General features: G+C 40.4%; 2 protein-coding genes across 2 annotated transcripts; both read right to left on the reverse strand.

The window, feature by feature from the left end:
* Positions 1 to 1,268: 1,268 nt before the first annotated feature.
* Positions 1,269 to 8,077, reverse strand: LOC140923986 (G-protein coupled receptor 157-like). Its single transcript, XM_073373998.1, has 3 exons — positions 7,348 to 8,077; positions 3,780 to 3,974; positions 1,269 to 2,320 (listed from the first exon to the last, which is right to left on the reverse strand). The coding sequence occupies exons 1-3, from the start codon at positions 7,984 to 7,986 to the stop codon at positions 2,141 to 2,143; spliced, it is 1,014 nt and encodes a 337-aa protein (XP_073230099.1). The 5' UTR covers positions 7,987 to 8,077; the 3' UTR covers positions 1,269 to 2,140.
* A 6,409-nt stretch (positions 8,078 to 14,486) lies between these two features.
* Positions 14,487 to 15,308, reverse strand: LOC140933336 (uncharacterized). The gene has a single exon (XM_073382877.1). The coding sequence runs from the start codon at positions 15,306 to 15,308 to the stop codon at positions 14,487 to 14,489; it is 822 nt and encodes a 273-aa protein (XP_073238978.1).
* Positions 15,309 to 20,861: the final 5,553 nt, after the last annotated feature.

Raw genomic sequence — 20,861 nt, forward strand, 5'->3', positions numbered from 1 at the left:
TATGAAATATAACACTCGTTTTGTATTCCAGACGAAAAAGTAGCATAATGGTACCAGAGCCCTACGTAACGCTTACCTTAATAAACACAACAATTTATGCTTTGGAGCTCATCACACCTTCCATCTTACAAAAGAGAGAGACTAACGCGAATTACCATTCATCAACAAACAACTTGATTTATCCCTTACTTGTATACCAAAATACTACAAAACTCAGAGTTCTGGGAAGAGTTCTCAAACCTTCTCTGCAGAGTCCTAGGTTAGAACAAAATCAAGACAAACGTAACCGCAAGCTAGGTTACAGAAAAAAACTACTTAGATTCAGAACAAAATTGAAAACGTGCGTTAGTTTAGAACAAAGTCTTGAGACCTTTTCGGGAGCCTTCTTCGAAGAATAGTTGGCGGCACAGAAGATGGCAAACAAGATGGACTTTCCTGCTGACCTTGTTTAACGGGTGTCAGGAACAGACTCGCAGGCACTTGACTTGGGCGTATCGGGCGCAGGGAAATGAGCTCCAGAGAGTTCCGCATTACTGCGACTGGACTAAGCAGTAACAGGCAAATCAGACTGATCGGTAACCGTAGTTTTTCCAGTGCTCAACAGGTCACGACGGTTACGACGCCGACGGTAAACAACATCACCAGTCTTTGCAAGGAAACTGCGAGGACCCGCAAAGTCCACGCACGTGGCAAGAGACCACACTTTCTCACCTAGACGCCTTACACGCACAAGTCTCACCAAGACTGATAGGCTTTTAAAATTTCGCGTGCCGATCGTAGTAATTCTTTTGGCGCCATTTCCCTCCAGCCAACGCACGCATATCACCTCGCAGCAACAACTTGGTTGTAAAAGAGACTCTGACATCGGCCGAAGCGTACGGCATCGAAGGCCCATCAGGCGCTGTGCCCTCATAAGGCGTATTTCGCCAGTCAAGTAGAGCTGGAAATTCCGACACGCCGGTTTCTTTGCATTTCTCAAACAGACGCTTCATTGTCCGCCCAGCGTTTTCGGCTTAACCATTTGACTGAGGGTAGCGAGGCGATGTAGTGACATGATTGAGAGACCAAACCCTAGCAAATACTTGAAACTCGTTAGACGAAAAAACTGTGGCCCATTATCCGTCACAAGGATATCAGGAATACCAAAACGCGCAAACATGGTCTTCAACTCGCGAACAACAGCTTGGGTTGAGGTAGCACAGAGACGCGCCACTTTGATGAAGTGAATCGCTGGTGGACACACTGGCTGACGCCGTCTCCCCTTAAATAAACTATGGTGTCACTTTACATCCATGCAGTTCACACAGGTCAGCGGCTGCCTTGGGCCATAGTCTCGATCGCTTCGTGTTGAAGGACCAGTTCCTTAACCTGGGACGTGCGATCACACGTCACACTCGAAAACATTTTCTTTGACATCAGACGCAATCCTACACCAAAAAAAACATTCTCGAACCCCCCGAAAACAACCTTCGACATCAATATGTGTCGCATGAGCCAATGACATAAGTTCCTTGCGCATACAGGCTGGAACAACCAATTCAAACCCCTGTGCACATGAACCATCATGAGATGCAGGCTTGGGTATCCCGTTGTCGTAGGCAAATATGTCCTTACTAGCTTCAAAGCAGAAAATGACCCTTTACAGGCGGCATTTGTCATCAACGTTGAAACTTGACGTGTCATAATCCGTTGAAACAGTGACTTGTGGCAGAAGTAACAGCTAGACTTCAAGTTCAGAGGTATCTAAATCCTCACCCATAGAATCAGTAGTATGGCAATAGCATTCAGAAGCGGGAACTACAAATAAAAGGTGCCTGTGAAAGTTATTGGGGAGCTACGGCACTGATTTCAGGTAACCAACTGACAAGCTCGAGAATAAAATGGCTCCAGCGGTCTGGGGCAAGGCGGACCGTAAGCTTGTGAAGAAGTCTATTCTGATCCAGTTTACGCTGTTTCTTTTACGACGCATACGAACTAGGAAACATCTACTTGGCAACCCATAAACATGATATAAGAGCTGCATTATTAGTAGTGTTGTCATAAGAAACACTGCTGCGTATTGCCGCCTTTGACAAAAAACGTTTTCTTCGAAACTTACATAAATCTAAGACAAAGTTCTTTTATTTTTTTGGCGCTAACTTCAGTCAACAAGAATTTCCTGAGTATTGCACATGTCTTCGTATTTATCTGTCACAGACTTTTCTTTGTTGCAGTGAAGAAGCAGATTATGGGCAGCTAACCTGAGACGAGTCTGAAACTTTTCCGTGAAAAGACAAAACAGCAAAAAGTTGAAAAAACCTTGGCTGCTGTCTCCAATTCCCTACAAACAGTTGCAACAAAAAAAAAAACAAATATATCATTATTCAATATATTACGAGACGTAAATTTTTTTGCCTCATTAACATATCTTAGAAGGAATACCAACATTGTATCCAAACAAACCAACACCGACCGTTTTGCACAGTTTGTAACGTGCAAATATGCCACCTATTTAGATTCCTAAGCGCTTTACATACTTATTTTGTATTATTTATTACCTTAGATTCCCGTTATTTCTGACCCTACCTGTAATTCAGTTCTCACTGCAAAAGGTAGCAATAAACCAATTTATTTATTTATTTATATACCTTTCAGTCTCTGATCAAGCTTTTAGAAAAGCTTCCCTTAATATTGAAAGTGTAGAACAATTTTACTTATCTGTGAAAATTTGAGCAGGGCATGCCGATTAGTTTCGGAAAATCTCTCTTTGAAAGAAATCGAAACTTCAGAAAGAATGTATGTCCACGGATCTGATATGTCGGTAGAGCCGAGCCGCTTATAACGATCATCATTGCCGTAAGCGGCTCATCATCACCTTCATCATCATCACTTTGCCTTGCGAAAGCAAGGAATATACTCCTAAAGGGCAGTTTGAAAGCTGATGAGCAAAGCAGCTTGGTCAGTCTACGTCCCCCAGTATCGGAACAGTGAAAGAGACGTCGAAATTCTAAACTTAAAATCTAAATTATTTGCTGTATAAATCTTCCACAAGGGATATAGATGTTGTGGTCCAATTTTAGTCCTTGGTTTAATTGTTATTTTCCTTTGTTCTAAACTCATTATCATACATCACCATACCTAAAGACAAAGGAAAATAAAAATTAAACCAAGGATAAAATTGAACTACAACATATGCAGTATTGACGTTATTGACCAAGCGTGGGTCAATGTCGCTGAATATTTGCCAAGTTCTTTTTTGCGTTTTTATTCGTCCGGGTCAATAAAATGCAAAAAAGAACGAGGCCAATATTCAGCCATCTTGACCTCACGCTTAGTCAATAAAGGATCACTGTTCGTAAAGTTTGTACTTTGAGGGGTCTGCAAAGGAGCGCACTTTAAAGGGTCTAAACTGGATATTTAAAGGGATTTTAAAAATGGGACTTAACGAGTATTAAAAACTACATTCTAAAGTCTTAAAAGTGTGTATTAAAGACTTTAAGGGGTCTTAGAACAGCTGTTAAAATGGGCGCTTTAAAAGGGGTCTATAGGTGCCCACTTAAACGGTTCTTAAAATTACGCACTTTCAGGGGTTTTAAAGTGCGTACTTTTGCGGGTCTTAAAGTGGGCACTTTAAGAACTTCAATGGACCACTTAAAGGGGACTTAAAGTAAGCGCTTTAACAGGTGTCTGTATATGAGGCAATTTTATTTCACTTTAATTTGAAACTTGACTCAGCTTCTTAGAATGATCCCCTATAACACAATTTATTGGCATAGTAGCTTTACTAATAAACAACAAACCTGGAAATAAAGTAAGACATTTTCCCACGATGGATTGGGATTATCTCGCTCTGATAAATACAGAATAAAGCGAATTGTACCCCATATGCGCACCAGAACAAAAATAACAGGAACAAGAGTCAGCCTTCGTTCCACTTTCAACAAGGCATTGTCTCTTGACTGCTGAGATGATACTTGATTGTGCTGGTAACGAACCTACAAATGCATCCGATAACAGAACTCAAATTACTCAACATTTACTTGGGAATGCAGTGGTTCTACACTCCACACAAGCACTCTACTAAAGTTTTAAAACAATAGGTCTATGAGCAAAAGATCAATAAAAAATATGAGTAACTTGACAGGATAAACAGGATAAAGGACTGCAGCCTGAAGACTCAATCGTAATTATTAGTCACTCTAGAAATAAGAAGGACACCAGGCCAAGTTAACTTTGGCAAAGACTTCTTCGACTGTATTGGCCAATGCTAAACTGTATTGGCCAATACTAAACTGTATGGTGCATCCCGAGTAACGGTCCCACAAGTCTTTGCAAAAGCCAACTAGGCCTAGTTTCCTTGTCGCTTTTACAGTGGCGAACACCCACTTTTAAATTAAAATTGGGCCATGATTTAATGGGTAAAGATATTTTGAGACACTGAGACTAATTGGTCTTGCTCCAAAATCAATCTTCAGAGCCGGCATTGAGTAATGTATGTAATGCTTCCCACATTATAAATAAATGAAGTCACATAATTTATCAAATTTTATTAAAATACAAGTATGTGAGGACAGTATTTTTTATAGTTTGAGTACTACTGCAGTCTGACTGGCGTCAGTTGCTGTACCAAATTTCCACAACAAAACATCCATGCTCATAAAGAGCCCTCCCATTGTTCACCCTTATATATGGCAATACTAAGAGATAAGCAAACCCCTTGGATAAACTTCCCCTTCCTTATCAACCCTTTTGATCAAACAGATACTACAAGAAAACCCTGTTTCTTTTCTTACTTTCATAATTTTTTTTAATCTTTGTCTACACAAACAATAGAAGGACAGCTATTATTCAATCTATCTGCATGTGCTTTCTAGGAATTCTATTGCGCACTATATGTTCTTTTTATATTTGATCTGATAGTGGTAATTTGTCACCCACAAACGTCCTTTTTGTTCCCACTCTATCAATTTAGCAACTTCCTTTGCATAAGCAGCAAACTTTTAAAGCAATTTTTTTTAAAAAAAGCACTTGGGTACGTATTTAAGGATCTACAGCATGTGCACTAAATGACACTAGTCAACTGATCAAAGGTTTTGTTTTATTTAGTACGACTTGTATGAAATGCAAACAAATTAATATGCATATTTTATAACAAACTGCTCAATTAGTATCATTATAAATATCATATCTTCATTTAAATTTGTATTTCTACCATTCACAGTCATTCCTTTCAAACAGTAATCTTCCGGGTGGTAACCCTCTTTTATATAATAATTGATCACTTATCACTAATTATCAAAAAAACAGAATTTTATTCCCATTATTTACTGTAAAGTTAAAACTTATCTATTGAGCAGTTGCCCACATTAAGTTTAGCAATCATCATCTAGACTTCCCCAGTGGCTAACAGTGTTGTATTCAACCTCTACCAAACAGTCTAACAGGGTGATGTGATGTTTTTGTATTGCTAACAAATATACAATCATGTAAACTCTGATCCGTAAAAATAAAAAATCCACTTATCACCCCAAACCCCTTGTCTGAAATTTTGTTTGATTTCTAAAAATATCTCCCAGTCTGTCTTGCAGACAATCACAACAATTTTTTATTCATATTTCTCAATTTCTTATTTTAAGGTTTTTTAATATACTATATTTTAGAAAACAAGCATTTTATATACAAAATGGCTAGGGCATAAATAAACCGTAAGGTTTTTGAGGCAGACTCTAGACTGCTTGCAGTCTGCCTTTTCTATTAAAATCCATCTAGTTCTTATCTCATCCAGTGCAATTGCAAACCAAGGCATTACTATTCCAATAACGGATTGAGGCCAGACGAGAAAAGATGGACTGCTGACTCTTTTGTAGTAAACAAACCCTCTGTCAGCCCAGAAACGGAGTACCCGATTGGTCAATTGCACAACTGTTGACAGATAATTGACTGGTCTGTGGTAAGATTGCAAGCAATAAAAATAGTCACGCGTCACAACCAACTCCAAAAAATAGCGAACCAAGCAGTAATCTCAGTAATAAAACTTTTAAGGATATCTTACAGAAGGAAATTGCTGTAAATTTCCTCAAGGGAAAGGAATTCAAGGCATCTTACCAGATTTAAAGAATTGTAATTTTTCCAGTTGTTTATGTTCTATTTATAAATCGTTTCAAGTTACTTAGGTTTAATTGATTAATTAAATTACCTTGACAGCTTCGTTGTCCCCAGACAAAACAAAAGAGTCAGCAGCATCTTATTTTTTCTTCTCGGGCTAACCCCCTCGTTTCTCGTGGCTCGCGGCTTTGCCCCCGCATGCTTAGGTTTCATGTACCGTAACTTTGCAAAGAAACATAAGAGACTGCTCGCAGTCTAGGCAGACTCTATATGAGGAACGTTTTTAATTTTTGTGTAGCACTCACTCAAAACAAATGCAAACATGCTTACAGCACTTACACTGACATACAGCGGGACAGTTACAGATGTTTGCTTTATCTCTGGGGAAAGAAAGCCCTTACTTTTCCTTTAAATTCAACCCGCTTAGTATGGACCAGGGGGGCACTCAATATATCCTTGGGTGGGGAGGTGCGCCCGGCCCCGTATACCCTGACCCTGTTTAAGACAAAAGTCACTGATTTTCCTACCCTGTTTAAGGCAGAATTCCAATTTTTGATACCTTGTTTAAGACATTTAACCCGAAACCATACCCTGAGTAAGACGATAATAAATACAAAATTTTAATAATAAATAATGATAATAATCTTTATTGAGATGACTTTTTCATATAAAATATGGTTTTCAAAAAGGATCTCTCAGTTTAGTTCGTAGAACATACGCGCAGGCTGTTATTGTCCAAGAAAAGATACCCTGTTTAAGACAAAAATTGATAAAATCGATACCCTGATTAAGACAAAAAATGATAAAATTGATACCCTGTCTAAGACAAAAATCCCGAAAAACATACCCTGGCTGGCCGCACGTCCCCATGAAGCCCATTTAAGGGAGTACCCCCCCCCCCCCCCAGGGGTACGGACACACCATTAATATGGACACTTTCTATGGACCATTACTGTCCATATTAGCCACATTAAACAAAGCCTTTTGATATCTAGACTTAAATGCTCTTGGAGTTCTTATATCAATAAATAGCATGTATAAAGCTGGCACATCATAAACTAAGCCACCTTACCCCCTTCCCTCTTTCTGAATTTCCTGGATTTGTCCCATGGAGCTTGGGTATCTATCCATAATCATTATTCAATGTTAAGTGACCTTTTGATCAAATAAAGGCTCCTAATAGTCACGCTTTGGATTTTCATTTGTTTTTTTTTTTTTTCAAATAATATATTTAACAGACAACATTCTAAATACAAAACTTACCTCTCTGCGAATGTAAATCTTTAACATTAAGTAAAATGCTGAACAGAGGATATAAGCTGCAATTTCCCAAGCCTTTCCTGTCAGCAGCATCCACAAGTGCTTATCTTCAGTCGTTAAATTCCACTTTATCCAACACCACCCTGATGTAAAATAATCTTTATCGTTTCCTAGTTTATCTAGTCCCAAGGCGGTTCCTACGATAATCAAAGGAATTCCCCAGCCAAAGACATGAAAAACTTTGAGCATGATCTCTGCTTTGTGACGCTTTTTCTTAGCTACAATAGTGTACAAAAAGACAGCAAGAAATGTTGTCCAGAAAAAAGACCATAAAGAAGCACAAGTAGAGACGAAACTCTGTGTCTCGCAAACGATGTCACTTTGGGAACTGTACCACCATACTCCAAACAAGTTACTCGTAGCGACAAAGAAGTCAGCGATGGAGATGTAAACAAGAATTCTTCTTGAGGTTGATCGGTAATCTTTCCACGCAACAAACGTACCGATAATAAGCGTGGTACCCAATACAGAAAGCGTCGCTGAAATAGTGACTAGAGCTCGGTTGACAACTTTGTTTGCCTCAACTTCAAATCTTGTAGGCGCAGCAGTAGTAAAATTGCTGTCGGCCGTGGTCATTGTCATTGTATGCTATCAAGTTGCAAAATGAAACAGAAATGAAGGGATACGGCAATCACCTTCCTTATTGTTTTCTCGGAAATCAATTAGCCAGTTCCGTTAGGCGCGGGTGGGAAAGTGTATGGGCAACACCGCAGCAAAACGCATTGCGCATGAGCACAAAATTTAACATCCGGTCAGCTTTTTATTTCCGGTCTAGCATATAAATCAATTGTGTGAGCATAAAATTGCCGTCATTCGAAAGCTTTTATATTTTTCTAGCGTCAAACGTTTGCACCATAAGGCTATCTGTTTGTACCAACAGTGACAATGATATTTGAATTTTGCCGGTCGAGAGCGCTCAACAAGACGAATTTGTTTTTACTGGCATTCTTGCATGCTACTGGTTTGGTACAAGTTAACTTGGGAGAAGGCGATAACTAAGAAAAGAATGACAATACTTATGAAAGAAACCAAAATAAAGACGTCATCATTATCATTAACACTAAAACCAGGAAATAAAATTTTAGTCCGTTCAATAATTTTTTTATTATCAGAGAAAAGAAAATGAAAAATGAAACTTTAATGTACATCCCAATAATAAAGTATCTATAGCTGTTGAGTCTAGGGAAGTCCTGCTTGACCCTTCTCTATTTCTAGATCCCTGTGCTTAACATCTAAGTTCCTCCTTCTCCGGGTTCTCGATCCCCTCAGGCATAGGAGCGCGCTCCGCAAAATTGCAAAGGACACTTTCGTCCTGACCCATGAAATTGTTATGGCGTAGCTCTAATAATAATAATAACAATAATAATAATAATAATAATAATAATAATAATAATAATAATAATAATAACAATAAAACATTTATAATGCGCAAATTCCATAAAATGTTCAAATGCGCATGACAAGATTAAAAACGAAATAAAAAGGCTAAAAAGCTAAAACTACAATTAAGAGTAAACTTACCATGATTTAAAAAGCTAAAATTACAACTCAAAGTAAACTCATAAATAAGAGGCGTTACATGACAAAATTTCTGCTCTCTAAAAATCAGTCTGGCGCAAGCGTTCTGAACTCGTTGCAGTTTATTCAAGAAGCAGTCTGACAGTCCATATAAAAGACCATTGCAATAGTCAAGGCGACTTGTTATGGATGCATGGACAAGTATCTCAGGTGACTGCCATGTAAGATACTTTCTGATCCGACGAATATTATAAACATAGTAAAATGAAGAGGCACAGAGTTTTGTGATGTGTGATGCCATGGACAGCCTAGAATCAAACCAACAACCAAGATTTCTCACGAGTGGCACGGGATGAATATCTGAGTCACCCACACGTATGCTGATATTAACATAGCTTTTCCAGCTGTTGTGATGAACCAATGATGAGGAATTCAGTATTGTCGTCATTAAGTTTAAGATCATTATTCAACATCCAAAACCGAATGCCTCTGATTCAGTCTTCCATATTCCTCACCACAGCAGGTTGTTCAGCTCTCTCGTTCGCACTAAATGAGATGTAAACTTGTGAATCATCAGCGTAACAGTGAATCATGGGCAGATGACATTTCAAAAAGCTCACTCGTGTACAACGTGAACAATAGCGGACCAAGACAGGAACCTTAAGGCACGCCGCATTCCAATTTAAAAGATTTAGATAGTGACCCGTTGATCATTATCCGCTGAGTTCTTCCAGACAAATAGGATGCAAACCAGGAGAGGGCTTTTCTCTGTATACCAAATGAGTATTCAAGTCGACGTAGCATGGTGTCGTGATTAACTGTATAAAAGGCAGCACTCAAGTCGAGCAGAATTAGCAAAGTAACACACTGATGGTTCATGTTCGAGAGAATGTCATTCATAACCTTAAGCAGTGCAGTTTCTGTGCTGTGGTTTTTTCGATAAGCTGATTGGAACACTGGGAACAGATTGTTACAATTTAAATAATGTTGTAGTTGCTTAGCAACCACAGTCTCAACTAGCTTTGAGATAAGGGACGCACCATTAGAAAAGTTATGGGGGGGGAGGGGAATTTTCGAGCCGCAGGAATTTTTTTTCGTCATCAAATTCCTTGTATGAGTTTTTTTAGGCCATAGCATGAATATTTTTTAGGATTAATTGGCGTGAAAGAATTTTTTTCATTTAATTTTCCCTTGCGCAAATATTTTTTTTTGTACTTCGCCCCCCCCCCCCCCCCCCCACAAGTTTTCTAAAGGTCCGTCCCTAAATGCCAAATTACTCACTGGTCTGAAGTTCTTAAAGACAGGGGTCATCCATCCTTTTTCAGCAGCGGCCGCACCAGAGTACACTTCCAGGTACGCGGAAAGAACCAGAATCAAGCGAAAGATTAATTATTTTGGTGATCGGAGGCAGTAGCACATTGACGCACTCATTAAGAAGTTGGTTGGAATAGGATCAAGAGGACAAGACTTCTTGGACGAAGCTGTGATTAGATCAAACACCTCCGATTGGGAGAACAGATTAAATTCTTAAAAATAGGAAGCAGTCACAGTACTAGTTGCGTTGATAGGAAAGTAGATCTGGTTTGTATTAACAGACCTGACATCAGACCTGATTTCAGCAATTTTTTGGGCAAAGAATTTTCCAAAATCATTAGCCAACTGATAATCAGTGGTAGATAATGGAAGGCCAGAACCTTTCGATAAATTTAGCAAGGAATTGCTTTCTCTAAATAACCTCCTCTGGTCTGTACTGTTCTCAGTTATGGAGTTTGTATAATAGTCACTACGAGCCTTGTTACTCAGAAACGTCATACGATTTCTCATACTACGATAAGACAGTAAATCGATGTGTGCTTTAGAAGCTCTCCATTTCCTTTCAGCTTACCTCCTTTGCCGTTTAGCCAATTTAAATTCGTCGTTCTTCCATGGAACACATGGTCGACTAGTAGTATTCTTATGCTTAACAGGAGCATGACGATCCAGCAGGGAACGAAATGTATTGATAAATACGGCAGCAAGCTCATCAGGATCATCAGTATCCATTTGGAAAAGTTCGCTATTACGGATTTTATCCATAAATGCATCCCTGTCAATTGATCGCAGCTTCCTAAATGAGACATGGCCAACTTTGAGGGGTGGTCGAGCTGTTTTCAATTTAAATACCAGGTGTAACCAGACACCATCGAGTGCGAAGTTCTCGCTGTAATAGTAGCTTGGCGGGAGATGAGCCGGTAGTAGCGTGTGGTATGCTTCTGTAAGATAGGAGAAAATTCTGAATCCGTCGCTGTATAGAGCTTGCGGGATCGTCAGCTGATGACTCCATGGCGTACTTGAAAGTCTGCACAAACATTAGAAAGTGCAAGCCTACTTTCAATTCCCGAGAAGAATGTACTGAATTCGCAGACCTTCTATTTTAGTATTTTATTTTAGAGACCATTCTTAAGCGCTTTTAGAGGTCCTTTCTCTAGAGACACTCCATCATTAGAGCTTTGTATTCGATTCACTGTTTATTTCTATAGCTTTCATACATACATCACATCTTTTACACATTTCACCCTACACTTTCTTTGCATATATAGCGCGCGCAGAATATTTTCTCATCCCTGATGATCCCGTTGATCGGCGAAAGCTTTTTTTAATTATGCTGCTGAAGGACAACATGAACAGATTATTCTACACAAACCTCTCAGCCAACCTATTTGAAGAGGGTTGGTAAGGGGAAACTATAATTCTCTGAATGCCATTTTGGCCCAGGAGCTCTTCATACTCTGCAGACTGTAAGGGTGGGCTATTGTCGCTGACTACTTGGGTTGGTAGACCGTATCTTGCAAAAATATTACGCATGGCATTAATGGTTGAGTTGGCTGTTGTTGTTTTCATGGGAACAATCACTTCAGGTCACTTAGATTAGGCCTCAGCCATGATGAGGTAATTTTTTGCCTGATTGGTGGCAAAATCTACATGAACACGTTGCCGTGGAGCTGTCGGCCAAGACCATGGAAGAAGCGGTGAGGCCGGAGGAGCCCTGCGTGTTTTGTTGCACGGTTGACATTCACGGGTAATCTCCTGATCTATTTTCGGCCACCAAACATGACTGCGGGCTATTGATTTCATACGTGCAATTCCAGGATGGCCCCTTATGTAATTCTGTCAGGACAGATTGTCTTAAAGAAGGAGGTATGACTGTTCGCAGGCCCCATATGGCTGCTAGCCAGCCGAGGACCGCGCGGTAGTGTAATTTTCGCGCCCTTTTGGGGTCAGGTGACCAAGCCATTATTTTTTAAGTTGCATGATCGTTAGCTCGGCGGTCAGAGATTACTTCGCTCGCTAGTTCAGCGATGGATTTTGGTTTTTCTTTTGACAAATTTATAATAGGCTCACAAGGTTTTAGTCTTTCTTTCGTTTCCTCTTTTATTTGGTTTATTATTTCGCCTGTTGTAATTTTCTAGTTAAGTTTGTATTCGTATTTGTTTATTTAGTACATTTCTCGTCGCATGTAATTAAGATCTTTCAATTGTATTTTCCTTTCTAGTTTTACGTCAACCTTATCTACTTGTCAGTAAAGCAACAGCCGTTTTTCAGTGTTAGAATTCACCGCGTTTGAATTGTTGTCTCAATGTGGTCACACCCCACATAAGGTAGCCTTGCTCCACAGGGAGTTCGTGTCTGCGGGTGAAGTATGGCTTGAGGTCAGGATCGGCGCAGTGATTAATAGGCCAACCATTCTGCGTAAGCAATAGTCCTTTCGCTAACAAAGGGTTCCTAGATGTGTCCTTGGCAATTTCTGCGGCAGAAACTGGGCGTCGTTTTAACTGCTGAGAGGCCTCATGGAAGATCTAACCCTAACACACTTGCATCTTTTCTGCACTGAAGTGAGAGCCTTGAGAAGGCGTCAGCGCTAGCTACTTCAGCAGATGACTTGAACTCAATTTCGTAGTGGTACGAAGAGAGAAGAAGGGAGCAGCATCGCAGTCTAGCAGCAGCCAAAACTGGAGTCGCAGAATCCGGATCAAATATTTTCATCAGGGTTTTGTGATCGGTTCGCAGAGTGAACTTGCGTCCGAAGAAGATACATGTAAAATTTGGTGACCCCAAAAATAATGGCAAAACCTTCCTTCTCAATCTGACTGTAGTTTTTCTCAGACGAGTTCAAGGATCTGGAGGCATATGCGATAGGTCGCTCATGACCATTAGGGAAGCGCTGAAATATGACTGCCCGATGCCTTACTGGCTTGCATCGCTCTCAAGAATAACAGGAAGGCTTGGGTCAGAATGAACAAATACATTTGAAGATGAGAGTGAGTCCTTGGCCTTTTTAAATGCCTCTTCGCACCCGGGGGAACAATTCAATTCCTGGTTACCTTGGAAGCTGATTGACTGTTTGGAGGATAGAGCTCAGGTTTCGGATAAACTTGCCATGATAATTGATCATTCCAAAGAAAGCTCTCAGCTGGGTAAGGTTCTCAAGGCATGGTGCTTGTTTGATTGCTTCTACCTTTTCTTCTGTAGGAGAAATTCGGCTGGCAGAGATGACACACCCTATATACGTAACTGATTTCTGCATGAATTTGCATTTGCTTACCTGAAGTCGCAAGCCATGTTGGTCTAGACAGCTGATGGCGCCTTCTAAGTTCTTAATGTGTTCATCGTCATCCTTGCCAGTAATAAGAATGTCATCTTGTATACTCGCCACATGATCTAAACCCTGAAGGATGATGTCCATAGTGCGCTGGTACAGAGCGGGTGAAGACGCAATACCGAAGGGTAGCCTTTTGTTAGCAGTAAAGACCTCTGTGCGTATTGATGGTAACGAACTGCTGGCTTTCAGGATCCAGTGGGAGCTGCTGGTAGGCACTCCTTTAGCCGAGCTTAGTGAAACGTTGTCCACCCAGCAGTTTCAAGAAGATATCCTCCGGGAGAGGGATTGGATACTGAGGGACGTGAAGCTGGGGGTTGACAGTAACAGCATAATCATCATAAGAACGTGTGTTTCCATCTGCTTGGGGACATGAGCCATTGGGGTAGCCCATTCACTGAATTCCACCCGTTTGACAATTCCCTCTGACTCGAGACGGTTGTATTCAGCTTCAGGGGACAGGACGAGCCTTGCAAAACTTTGGACGGGCGTCAGGTTTCATCTCTAGTTTGGCTGTGATTCCTTTTACAGTTCCGAGGCCTGGTTTGAAAACGTTAGGGTGATTTTGGATAGTTGTGCGCAACTGGGAAGCCACGCCCTGTGGGAGGTCTGTCTCTGATACGCGAATGTTGCAGATCTTCGTCCAGTCGACTCTTATTCGAGACAGGCAGTCTCTTCCGAAAATGAATGGGCCTGAGCTTTCAACAACAAGACGTTGGACATCTGCGCTCTGGTCTTGGTATAAGTTGCCCGTGTACCTTGAGTGGGTGTCTTGTGTATACACGTAGGCGAGTGTTGGACAGCATGAGGGGCATGCCAACGAAGTGTTTCTTGTAAGTTTCTTCTGAAACAACTGAGACGCTTACAGCAGTGTCTAATTCAATTAGAAGAGGTTCCGTTCAGTTCAACGGGTATCTCAATACCTTGCTCAGATTGTACAGCGAGAGAGAAAAAGGATCAACCGAATCATCGGGAGGACTAGTTTGAGGGGTTCTGATCCTTCTAACTGGTGCACTTTCTGAGGTTTCCCTTTGCATGCCTCCCAGATGTGACCAACTTTACCGCAGGAATGACATGTATAATTTCTGTATTTACACTGAGAACGTGCGTGCCCTGTTTTTCCGCAGCTCAAACAGTCCAAAGGGTCTTTAATGTTGCTACCAGAGGAACTGAACTTGCCTTGCTTGTCAGGACCCTTACCACGTTGGGTAGGGTGAAAACTTCGACGATTACCAGAGTCGACTTTGTCAACAGAAGCTGAACTATCTTGCGAGAACGCAGCAACATCCTTTTCGGCAGCTTCGGCACCGAGGGCGACCTTCAGTGCTGCATCGAAAGTGTGTTCCTCGGTTAGCAGTTTCTTTTGTGTCTCCTTACTGCGAAGACCACACACGAAACGATCGCGTAAAGCTTCATTCAGGTGAGTGCCGAACTGGCAAGTTGAAGCCAGATGTTTCGGGTTAGCAGCGAACGCTGTGACACTCTCGCCTTCGCGTTTTGTACAAGTGTGGAATCGGTATCTTTCGGCGATAACCAGTTTCTTCGGTGCGAAATGATTCTTTAGGATAGTGGTGAGCTGTGCAGACGTTTTCTCGGAAGGAGGAATCGGTGAGCAGAGATCCGAAAGAACATCGTAGGCCTTGGCGCAAATAACAGAAATTAAGATTGCTCTTGGTTTGTGGGACTCTGCAGAATCGGTCGGAACGCTGTTTGCAACGAAACACTGTTCCGGTCGTTCCAAGGTAGCCATTGATGCTTGTTCTAGCTGAATTGAACTCTTCTATTTTGCCGAGGCTTGGCATGGTCGCTCGATTTCTCGTCGCCAGGAATGTAATGTTCTCGGGCAAACAGACAACTGCACGCAAGATGGCCGATCAACTAAAGAACTGTGTTAATCAACGAGCACATAGTTTTTACAGTAACCGCATACATACTGAGGGCTCAGTATGAATTACTGACACTATAACAAATGTAATGATACACTATAACAGCCGCCATTTGTTTACTGAATGTCGCTGTTCCAATGCGTCATGAGTCCAGGAAGGGAGAAGCCAACAGGAAGAGAAAACTGTACTCAAAAACAGCTCCGGAGTGTTGATTAAGTTTTATCGAGGGCAGAAGGGGTACCTGCTGAAGGATCATGGCCTTGCCTGAGGCCTGTTTTTTGAGCTTGATTATGTTTACTGAACTCATGTGATGTGGTCATTGAATTTTAAGAATGAGATTTAAAACAAGTATTCATTATCGATACATTTGTTTGTTATTAAAACAGACTTAAGTCCTGAGCGAGATAATGTATTTGGTGTGAAAAGATAAGAACAAGCTTAAAATTAAGGGCGTCAGTCATAAAAGAACAGCTTCATCGAAAAAAAACAACCAGGCAATTAACTAAGTTTTTTGTTTTGCAGAACGAACCAGAGCTCAAAAGATATGGTTTATATTAAATAAAAATACCAACCATTAAAATTACGTTCAAGCCAGTGTAAGTATAAAAGTATAACAGAAAGCTTAAACAATTTAAAACTATTTAAAAATAGTTTTAAATTGTTTAAAAACGAGAGCTTATACGTTTTGCGGCCACGAATGTGCGCCGTCATTGATCAACAAGGGCATACGAGCAGTTGGGGAATATTATGATTGACAAAGTCAGGTTTACTCATACTTAGATTTGACATTATACGTTCCTCTTATTCTTCCTATTCATCGCCAGCGAACTTTCTTGAAATACAAAGAAAAGTTCCCTGTTCTTACCTGCAAAAAGACGTAGCCACCTGTGTGTAGCTTTTCCAAATCGAACGTAGCAATCCCCACGCAATTCTTCGTGCATGCTCAGACGTTTGACCGGGGTGTGTGTATGGACAGCCGCAACACCGCGGCAAAACGTCTACGCGTGCGCCAGGTTGAGCATTTACGGTCTCTGAGGTTGGTAGCAAGTTGACAACTCTATTTACTTATTTAATTTTTTCATTCTCAGAATCAGAGAGCGAAAGCTGGTTCGATGGCTTTTAGAAGTCGAAATTTTCATGCCATGTATTTAGCAGCTGGAAGTTGCGTGTTCGCAGGAGATACAGCCGAGCCGCACAGTCTGAAATTATTGAGGTCTTCAACCAAAGAACAACCATGCAGACCTTCCAACTCTCACGGTTTGGGATGCCATCTCACGGTCTCACGGTTTTGCCACTAAATCTTACGGTGAACCAGAAAACCTTTAAATTGCAAAAAATTCCGCAAAGTATGAAGGAATATCGAATAATCTGTGTTCATAACAGCCGAATTAATCAAATTTATTTGTGAGAAAACCTGGGTACAATGTCAGTTCCAGTGAAACATCGGTGCGCTAAGGTCTCTGGGAAAGCTTAGCCTTCGAACACATGCACAAATTTCAAAATGACTACTCGTTGTCCAGATTTCGAGAGCGAAACACAATCACAAAATGACTCTGATACGTCTTCGGAATCTCAGCCATCAGATCAAATCAAATCAAATATTTATTATGTAAGAATACATAAAAGGAAACGTCATAGGTTATCCCTATCGAGGACACTCCCTACATAAAGTATATAGAGGATATTACACGGTGGCGCAAAGACATGAATTTTATTTTCGAGTGGCAAAACAATATTTTACGAACCAGCGCAGCGAGTGAGTAAAATATTGTTTTTGCCACGAGAAAATAAAATTCATATCTTCAAGCCGCCGTGTAATGTTCTTTTTGTTATATAGACAAAATGACATCGATAAAATAATAGAGGGAAATTACCAAAATTACGTCATCGATAAACTCACGTGTGAGATTATGGAAAATAAACGATTCGGGTCCCGGATGTAGTTTTTTTGAATTTTACGAGTGGTATATTTTTCAGTAAAACACTCTTGTCTATATAATAAAATAAACATACTACAATGTAAAATTTAAGAATAATTAAGAAATGGCTAAAATTTATCTACCATCTAAAGGTAAAAAAGAAACACTTAAACAAATAGTTTTTTTTTTTAATTTGACGTATATTTTGGAAATCTCCAGGTTTGAGGTCCCAATCTCCAGGTTTTTCTGGACTTTTTTTCAAAACCTCCAGATTTGCATGTGATGGGGGTTGGAAGGTCTGAACACGTAAAAGAATTAATAACAAATAAAATACGCATGTTTAGTTTCCTGGCCAAGATCATTCAATAGACCGAAAGCTCCGTGTATTCGTGACTGCTGTCATCAAAGTCGAGGTTAATTTTGTTATTAAATTCCGCCCATCTTTTGTTTTTATTTCTTGTTTTCTATGATAAAGCAATTATTGAACGGACTAAGCTTTTATTTCCTGTCTCTAGAGTTAATGAGAATAATGACGTGGTTTCTTTAATAAGTATTGCCATCCTTTTCTTAGGTAACGCCTTCTCCCAAATTAACTAATGCTAAAAAAAACAAATTCATCTTGTCAAGCGCTCGCGACCTACAAACTTCAAACATCATTTTCAGCGTTGGTGCAACCAGATAACCATGTGGTGCAAAAGGTTGGCACTAGAAAAATATATCAGCTATCGAACGAAGTGATTTTTTTTGCCCCCCGTTTTCTCTGTTTCTCCCTTTTTGCTTTTAAACTTGGCGCGACGGCAATGTTATGCTTACGCAATTGGTTTATTTACTAGATCGGAAATAAAAAGCTGACCCGTTGTTAAATTTTGTGCTCATGCGCAGTGCGTTTTGCCGCGGTGTTGGCAGCCGCTGTTCTAGCCTGCGTAGCAAGCGTTTCCGTTTGGTTTCCGAGCAAAGAAAGACCTAGGAACAGCATTTTCGGTTTTGGCCACGCGAGAAATGAAACGAGAGCGAAAAAATGAAAGAAAGGAGAGGAGGAGGGGAAGGGGAAGGAAGAAAACGCTTACAGACAAACCCCCCTCCAGGATCTGAACAACGAAGAGCGATTTTCTTTCGTCAGCGAATGCGATGGTTTCCTGGAATGTTTTGCCATGATGGGCCTAGCTCGTTGGTGTTTTTTTTTGGTTTTTTTTGCGGGGTGATTAAAATTCTCTCGGATACTGTGATTTTCAGATCCAAATTTCAAAGAATGGATTGCACCTTAAACTTAAGCTACATCATCTATGGAGAACTATATTGTAAGTTACTAACTCTTTCAAGATTGCTGATGCCCTGCGAGCAGAGAGGCCCTTCGATCTTCCTAGATAAGTCAGGAAGAGGAATGGACTTACTGACTTACCAAGGAAGATCGAAGAGCCTCTGCTCACTGGGTAGATTGCTGATTAAGCAATGATTGCTTGGTAATAACTTTTGAATTGCGTCTGTTCTGTTATTGCTACTTTTTGATCAGGTAAGATCATGGTTTCGGTTCTCCACGCGAACATCATCAATTGCCGGGTTAGCCTTGTTCTTACATGCGTTTATCTAGTTGTCTGTGCTGTGGCGAGGACGGAAAGCCATTCTGTCTAGCTGAGCTTTGACCTTGTAGAAATACGCCGTCACATTTTACCACTTCAAATCCAACTTTCTGGAGCTTTTGAGCTAAAACTTCAAAACTTCACCCTTGCGGTCCTTCCTTTTAGACGGATTACGAAGACAGATGTACAAAGCCTGCATTGATCGTTCGGATGCATTGAGATTTCACCATTAACGCCGTCCACGCGTTCCAATTAAAATACCAAAAAAAAATAGTTTGGTTTCACACACGCGTCCTCTAAAGATCATTTCGGCTCCTCAGAAGGCCTCGCATTTTATTGGTCAATTATGACAGCTGACTCGGATACCATCAAATATCGGTGCGCTAACTCCTGCATGACAGGCCAAGTGTGGTTTTCAAAATCCCGGAGTTTGTCTGCAGGCATTTTCTTCCTTTTTTCCCCTTCCCTTACCCGCTCTTTTACTTGGGCCATTTTTCGCGCGGTCTTTGACTCTAGTTTCGCGCCGAATAGCGGGAAAAATGCGCAAAACCGCGTAGGGGCTGGGGAGAGACCGGAAAGAAGAGAAAGTCTCTGACGTATTTATAGCGTGAGAAAACAGCCGACATTTGGCAACCCTACCACTGGTTTACCCGCCAAATGACGTCTGAGAAGGGGATCTGGGTAGTGACGCGTCATCATTATGGAATTTCTATGATTTGCGCAATTCCTTTCATAAATTGACATTGCCCAGGCCGCGTACTAACTACTTGAAACGAAGTTTCAGTTACAGCGGTGCTTTGTTGTAACTCTTTACCCGAAAATGTGAGAGATATTAAGACGGAATCCGTCAGAAAATTGGGTAATTTCCATTTTTATTGGACAAAAACCTTGTACCAGAATAATTTAAACAACATCGCATTCTTTTTCACAATTCTCAAGGGCCATAGATGTAATTAGTTATATGTAATAACACCAAAGAAAATTTCTCATGAGAGCCCGAGAAAATAAAAGTCAAATTTCACAAAATGACACCGTTACACATGAGATTTTCAGAATTTTACCTGTATTTTCACAATTCTTGTGAAATTTGACACCGTTACACATGAGATTTTCAGAATTTTATCTGTATTTTCACAATTCTTGTGAAATTTGACATTTGTTTTCTCAGGCTTCCATGACTTCCATGAGAAATAGTCTTCGGTGTTATTACAGATAGTAAAATTAAATTTATATAACACCCTTTGGCCAGCTGCTGATAATGATACAGATAGTTTATCTTATCTTATCTTTCAAATTTAACAGCTTCTAAAACCTAAAAGTCTTATACAGCGAAATAATTCATTTAGTTCTGGGACAGTATAATAAGAATGTCCTTCCTTTACAAAATCTTAGCAAGTTTTTGTTAAATCAAATACAACAGCATCAGTCGTAGGTCTCGTAGTTGTTGTGACAGCTGTCAGCAAGGGACCGAGTTTCAATCATTGGTGTTTCTTCGCCAGAGTATCTACTGCTATCCTGTAATTTCCGTTTTATTGGCAGAAGGCAGCAAACAAAAAGTTTTTGGGCAACACCACGAAGGCGAGTCTTGAACTGTTCAGTGAAAACACAAAACAGCAGGAGATTGGCAAACCCTTGGCTGCTGCCTCCAAACCCCTGTGAGAACAAAAAGGAAGAAAAGAAAGAAAAAATTTGCAACGAATGATAATCATGATTAGCTGACTTTATTTTGTCCGGAATAAGTCATTCCTGGCCATTTTGAATTCCCTATTTTGGTCCAATTTTACTTCGTAAAACTTTAGTTGCTCTTTGTAGCGCTTCTTTTTTATCGCGATACAAAGTTTTCATAACACTAGCGGGACAGTCTCGCATATCAGCGATTCCATATTAGGAAGTAAATTTTGATTGGTTCTCCCAAAAAAAC

The sequence above is a fragment of the Porites lutea genome, chromosome 1 (assembly GCF_958299795.1).
Source record: "Porites lutea chromosome 1, jaPorLute2.1, whole genome shotgun sequence".
Classification (NCBI taxonomy): Eukaryota; Metazoa; Cnidaria; class Anthozoa; order Scleractinia; family Poritidae; genus Porites; species Porites lutea.

Excerpts from the sequence above, each read along its gene's own strand:
- LOC140933336 (XM_073382877.1), bottom strand. The coding sequence starts at position 15,308 with ATGGCTACCTTGGAACGACCGGAACAGTGTTTCGTTGCAAACAGCGTT.
- LOC140923986 (XM_073373998.1), bottom strand. The coding sequence starts at position 7,986 with ATGACAATGACCACGGCCGACAGCAATTTTACTACTGCTGCGCCTACA. Across the intron at positions 3,975-7,347 it reads AGATTTACATTCGCAGAGAG|GTTCGTTACCAGCACAATCA; the intron begins GTAAGTTTTGTA and ends ATGCATTTGTAG. Across the intron at positions 2,321-3,779 it reads ATGTCTTACTTTATTTCCAG|GGAATTGGAGACAGCAGCCA; the intron begins GTTTGTTGTTTA and ends AACTGTTTGTAG.